The sequence below is a fragment of the Diadema antillarum genome, unplaced genomic scaffold (assembly GCF_040938485.1).
Source record: "Diadema antillarum isolate AM-2024a unplaced genomic scaffold, OU_Dant_1.0 scf00000137, whole genome shotgun sequence".
NCBI lineage: Eukaryota > Metazoa > Echinodermata > Echinoidea > Diadematoida > Diadematidae > Diadema > Diadema antillarum.
In genome coordinates this window covers 1427926-1434120 of record NW_027271026.1, presented here as the reverse complement: position 1 = coordinate 1434120, position 6195 = coordinate 1427926, and the positions used below count along the sequence as shown (strand labels likewise).

The window sequence follows — 6195 nt, the reverse complement described above, 5'->3', positions numbered from 1 at the left end:
GAAGTTGGCGCGAATGGTGACAGTATGATCAACATTTACTGCAGCTTCTGATTGGACAAGAGTGGACTATTTTTCTGTGTTTAGCTAATCAGCTATTGCGTAAAATAGAATCTAACGAAATATACCAAAGCAATTACGATTGGACAAATGAAGAATGGTCATTTCTTTTTGACCAATTGAAAAGGGTTTTATGGAATATAAGATTTCCGATAACACACTATACATCTATCGATAATCACGGACTATCGTCTTCTATCGAGGAGAAATTTTGTCGACACAGCTACAGCTCGCTCATCACATTACACACACAGCATACACACGTACACGTACATAGAGCGCCAGCATCACACAGGCAGTGCAGTGCAGCCACACGGAACTAGAAACAGCAGTGCATGAATGCACAGTGCGAAGTGCAGTCACTACCCGGTACCCCTATGCCATAGCAATATCGCCGGTGTTGGATCGTATGAACTCTTTGTATGTAGTCCCACCTATGCTGAAGTGAATTAGTAAACATTGGTAACGAGGTCTACGCCCGATTCTTTGGACTGTACTACGTCATTTTTCTGTTTCCATAGAGAGCTGCCAGTATGTCGTTTGCCGGATTTAAAAAACAGCTTAACAAAGCAAATCAGGTAAGTATTTAGATTGAACATTTTAAATTCCTAGATCCTGAATCATGGAATTAACAGGTAAATTTAGTGTCGCATGTCGTCAGTTTACTCTCCATGTCATTGACATTGTGTGATTGTCAGTTTCCATGACGTACACGACATAGTCTAACGTTAGAGATCTAGCTTATAATATCTAAATTAGAATGGACATGATGGAGTAGAACACTACTCACTAGATTACTACTAAGTTTACTACTGCTAGATCTACACTAGGTTTCTTCTTCTTCTTCTTCTTTTTCTTCTTCTTCTTCTTCTTCTTCTTCTTCTTCTTCTTCTTCTTCTTCTTCTTCTTCTTCTTCTTATTATTATTATTATTATTATTATTATTATTATTATTATTAATCTTACTTGGAGTAGGATAGTAGATACACATTCATTACCACTTCGAAAGGGGCATAGTCCCGGTAGTGTAGATGGCGCTGTTGATGATACTGCCGAAGATTACCGAAGTAGAGCTGTCATCAAGAGTAAAGTGCGTAGGTGTTGCTAAGTAACGTTGCCTTTGTTGTCTTCTCTGCGCATCGCGCAGTCTGTTGTAATGCAAGGGTGCGTGCATATGTGCTTGTTATTATGACATCACAAAAGAAGTTTGCTAAATCTGTCATCCCTCTCAGCCGAATCATGAGCCGAACTGTGATCGGACCACTGACTACAGTGAATCGGACTTCTTCGGACTCGGGAAAGTGGGCCAAAGCGTAAGCGCCAAAAGAAGTCGATAGCGTAGGTCTCTATAGGAAACTTGCGCCGTGCACCCGCGTACGCATTTGACTAAAACACGGGGACCATGCACCTTTAATACCAGGTACCAGGGATGATTACCTGGATCCTTGGTTCTCAAAGGTTGATAGCCCTCTGCTGCGGTGCTGGCTCTATTCCTGTGCGTGGGAAGGGCTCTCTGCTGTAGAGTCTTATAGTATACGAATAATTTATGAGTTGTGAGTGCATATAGGGCACGAATATCGCACGAGGCGTGAGATAAGCCACTGGTCTATTCAACAAGGCACGTAGCGCCGTGTTGAATAGACCAGTGGCGAATCTCGCGCCGAGTGCGGTATTACGTGCCCCAATCAGTCCAGGAAACCCGCTCATGAGGACCGCTCCCGCGTACGAGGACTGCCCCGCCTCATGAGGACCGCCCCCATGCCTCATGAGGACCGCCCCCACGCCTCATGAGGCCCGGGGGGGGGGGGGGGGGAACGCCTGATGAGGCCCCCTTTCACTTCTATTCATCTCACATCTGACGTATAAATTGTCGCAACTTTGCACGGTGATTTTTTGTTACACACACATGTCCACTATCCATGATGAAAAGAAGAAAAAATCCTAGCGGCCTAGCGGCCTGATCCGACTAGTCGGATCAGGCCGCTAGGTGTGGCAGTCTTGCATTGTGCGAACACGCTTGTTACTTGTTACTTGTTGAAATAATCCCAAAACTGCAGCTCCGTTGAAGCTATACCGGGATGAACAATCCCTGCCGTGTGTCAACAAGGGTGCAGAGGTGCCACAATCATAACCCACATATTTACAATAAAAGTGGTTGAACCCGTGCAAGTAAAAATAAGGTTGGCTCCTTACAGGACACTGGAACCAGAAGAAGGCTGCATTATGATGATATGTTGGAGTGCAGCCTCTCTGAATTCTGTTGGGTTGGTGAGTTGAACAGCTGCGCCTGGCAAACTGTTCCACAGTCTTGTTGCTCTTGGAAATAGTGAAAACTTGTAGGGGTCGATGGTTGCTGTGGGTACTGTGTACTTGAGTTGGTGGTCATGTCTTCCAATATAAAGTTGCAGGTGTGATGACTTGTGGGTGTGGGATGCAAACCAGTTGATAATGAATTTTATGGAATAGGACACACTGTGCTAGAAGTCGACGGTTATGTACCTAAGGGTGTGCCAGCCTAGGGCAGAAACTAGGGCTGAGGAAGATGTTGTTCTTCTATAGTCCCCATGCACGAAACGGGCCGCTGCTTTCTGGACTAGTTCAAGTGCATTTATGGCTGTAACAGTGTGTGGATTCCATGCTTCAGCTGCGTATTCCAGTTGTGGGCGGATTAACGCAGCATAAGCTCTGGTCTTGACCTCCATAGAACAAGGTGACAGTGTTCGCCGGATAAGACCGAGAGTACGGCTTGCTTTGTGTCTGGTATTCTGACAGTGCGTATTCCATCTCAGATCTGGTGTAACCGTAACTCCTAGGTATTTGTACTCAGTGGGCCTTGGTATTACATCGTTGTGTAGACTGTAGTTAAAGATGCTTGGGGAACGTTTGCGAGTGATCGACAGAACACCGCATTTCTTTACATTGAAGCTCATTTGCCAGACAGATGACCAGGTAGACAGCTGGGTGAGATCATGCTGCAAGATTTGGTGATCTAACCCTGTTGCAATGTCTCTGTATACAACACAGTCATCTGCAAATGGACGGATTTTGGACTGGACTTGATCAGTGATATCATTTATGAAGATGAGAAAGAGGGTGGGACCAATAACAGAGCCTTGCGGCACTCCAGATGACACATTCCTCCAGGAAGACTGAGTTCCATCGACAACCACGGCCTGCTGTCTGTCTGCGAGAAAAGACATGATCCAGTTGAGCGTATCTCCAGAGATACCATAGAACTGGAGCTTGATCTGAAGGCGTTGATGTGGCACCCTGTCAAAGGCCTTCTGGAAGTCAAGGAATACAGCATCAACTTGGCTCCGATGTTGGAGAGCTGAGGACCAGTCATCCACTGCCAGTGACAGTTGCGTAGTTGTTGAGAGACCCTGTCTGAAGCCATGTTGAGCATCAGTGAGGATCCTGTTTGAAGCCAGGTGTTTGGAGACATGACTAAGGATGATGTGCTCCATAACCTTGCAGGAGATGCAGGTAAGTGATATGGGCCGGTAATTTGACAGCTCACTTTTGTCCCCGGACTTGTGTATTGGAGAGATAAGTGCTGTTTTCCATTGTGAAGGCATCTGTCCAGTGTTGTAACTTTGTTGGAACAGGAATGAGAGTGCAGGAGCTATCTCACTAGCTATCAGTTTGAGGAGCTTGGGTGGTAATTCATCTGGACCACTAGCTTTGGTTGGGTTCAACTGCTGCAGCTGTTTTTTGATGGGCGCTCTGTATCGGTTGATTAAAACTCGATTTTTGAAAAAAAAAAACAGATCTAAGGATTTTTTCTTCTTTTCATCATGGATAGTGGACATGTGTGTGTAACAAAAAATCACCGTGCAAAGTTGCGACAATTTATACGTCAGATGTGAGATGAATAAGAAGTGAATAGGGGGCCTCATGAGGCATTCCCCCCCGGGCCTCATGAGGCGTGGGGGCGGTCCTCATGAGGCGTGGGGGCGGTCCTCACGAGGCGGGGCAGTCCTCGTACGCGGGAGCGGTCCTCATGAGCGGGTTTCCCGGACTGCAATGCACGAACAAAATCATAAATTATTCGTTTTATACAACACCTTGTCCACAATCACAGTACTAAATTAGTGACCGCCAACTCAGGAAGGCCCAAAAATAAATGTTACAATTAGGCAGAGAATTGTAAACCACCCTGTGTTCTGCTTTCAAACACTCGTCATGATTCGACCACACAGTCACAGGAATCACAAACTCCGCAGGGTCTATACCCATTCTACGCTAACGTTAGATCGAGTTAGGCCTGACTAATAGGCCGATCTGAGATGTCGGTAGATCTAGTAGTAGGTCTAGACTTTGTCTATTTCCGAAATGATTTTGTATAAAAACACAGAAAAATAATCAAATTACGGTTTCTCAACTCGAAATGAGGTCTTGATTTTGGGATCACTGTGGTCCACGTAGCAGATCAGAGTCAAAAGTAAAAACACAGCAGTAGGTATTAAAGGCCGCAATACATGCAACTCGCTAGGTAAAGTAGCTGCGCGTACACGTTAACGTTGCAGTACTCCGCTGCGCCTGTTCCTGTGAGACTTACCGGCAGCGCAGCGCAGCCGGCCAGCACGTACAATGTAGTTTGCTGGCGCTTTTTTGTGAGCCACAGAACTCTGTGAGCGGCCATGCATTAGTAGCCCCCCGCGAAGCCTTGCTATAGTACCTTCGAGCCGTGCAATAGGCCCATGCCAGGGCCTATTGTATGGCTGTCACTCTCAATGAGTTTGATAGGTATTTTCTATTGAATGTCATGTGACATGTTCTTGGCCAATCACAATTCGACATCATTCTTAGGTGTTGTATAATCTAGACTTTTTACTAAGCTTAAATTGTAGGATGATACTGTCTGATGATGACATCCCTATGCAGGCCAGGGCAGGGGCCAAGATGTTGGTGGTAGTGCGGAGAGAGAAGTGAGAATAGTTGCTTTGCTTGCTGCAGCTGCTGTTTTGAAAGAATCCTTGTTTGAAATGTTGGTGACTAGACTAGTGTCAGAGTAGTGTAGAAGTGACTGCTGACAGTGATGGCAGTGTTTTCCACTCTGCTGGAGTCTAACGTTAGTGTGATAGCCCTTGCCATGGTATGAATTAGTCAATTTACTTGTACGAAGTTGTAGCAGTTTTTGTTGTCTTTGTGGCGATTGTTGGGATGACACTTGTGGAAGGCGACCTCCGGAGAACCCTTCTGACCAGAGGCAGGGCTTTTTGTACTTGTCTTGGATATTACAATACAATGGATATAGGCGACCGCGACCCACAAACCACGCGCCTCACGTAATGTGGCAGCTGATGCATCCTACGTACATTCTTAGTCCTACCCTGCTTGGGTGTTGCAGTATTTCCCAGCTCACGTTTCATATTGGTGATGCTAGTGCTATGCTACTACTAAGACCCCGTTTACAGTGCAAGGCTCGGCCGCGGCTCAGCAGGCCGTGCCCAGCCCCGCTTCAGTGTAAACGCGCAAAAGGCCAAATGCGAGGCCAAAATTGGCCTCGCATTTGGCCTCGCTCTGGAGGTGGTCTCGGCCGTTTGTTTGTATTTTGCATATTTTGCAAAATGCGAGGCCAAAATTGGCCTCGCATTTGGCCTCGCTCTGGAGGTGGTCTCGGCTGAGCCCGGCCTTTTCTTGGTGTAAACGCAAACTGGGCCAAATGCGCTGCCAATTGCGCGGCCAATTTTAGTCTGGCTTCCGAACCCTCTGCCTGTATCCTTCGCTATTCAGGATATTAACCCCCTCAACGTCGAAAACTGGTATAGTTTAAGGTGGTTTTGTCCTGCAAAGGATTCTTTCCTTCCGCAAAGGCCTTTGCCCGAACGGCGACTTCGTCGCCACGGAATTCATTTGACAAAGGGTCTGAAAACCAGACAATACCAAATTGCATTTGTTTACAAGCAGAGCGCCACTACGACAAAATATCGAAAGGTTTGAATCAAAAGCGCGGCCGAGCCCGGCAGTGTAAACGGGCAAAATTGCGGGGCCCGGTCTCGCAATTGAGGCTGGGCTCGGCCGCGGCTCGGCCCAGCCCCGCACTGTAAACGGGGTCCTAGTGACCAGTAGGGCCTACTGTGGGTAGCAGAATCGCCGCTCTGTACTTTTGAACAGCCACTATGACATGTTCCAG

General features: G+C 46.8%; 1 protein-coding gene across 1 annotated transcript in view; it reads left to right on the top strand.

Moving 5' to 3' along the window:
• The first annotated feature begins 343 nt into the window (after positions 1-343).
• Positions 344-6195, top strand: part of LOC139721055 (endophilin-A2-like) — a 58581-nt gene continuing 52729 nt past the window's right edge. Inside the window, exon 1 of the mRNA XM_071632385.1 lies at positions 344-635. Coding sequence (XP_071488486.1) covers positions 591-635 — 45 coding nt within the window. The 5' untranslated portion in view covers positions 344-590. The remainder of the gene's footprint in view (positions 636-6195) is intronic.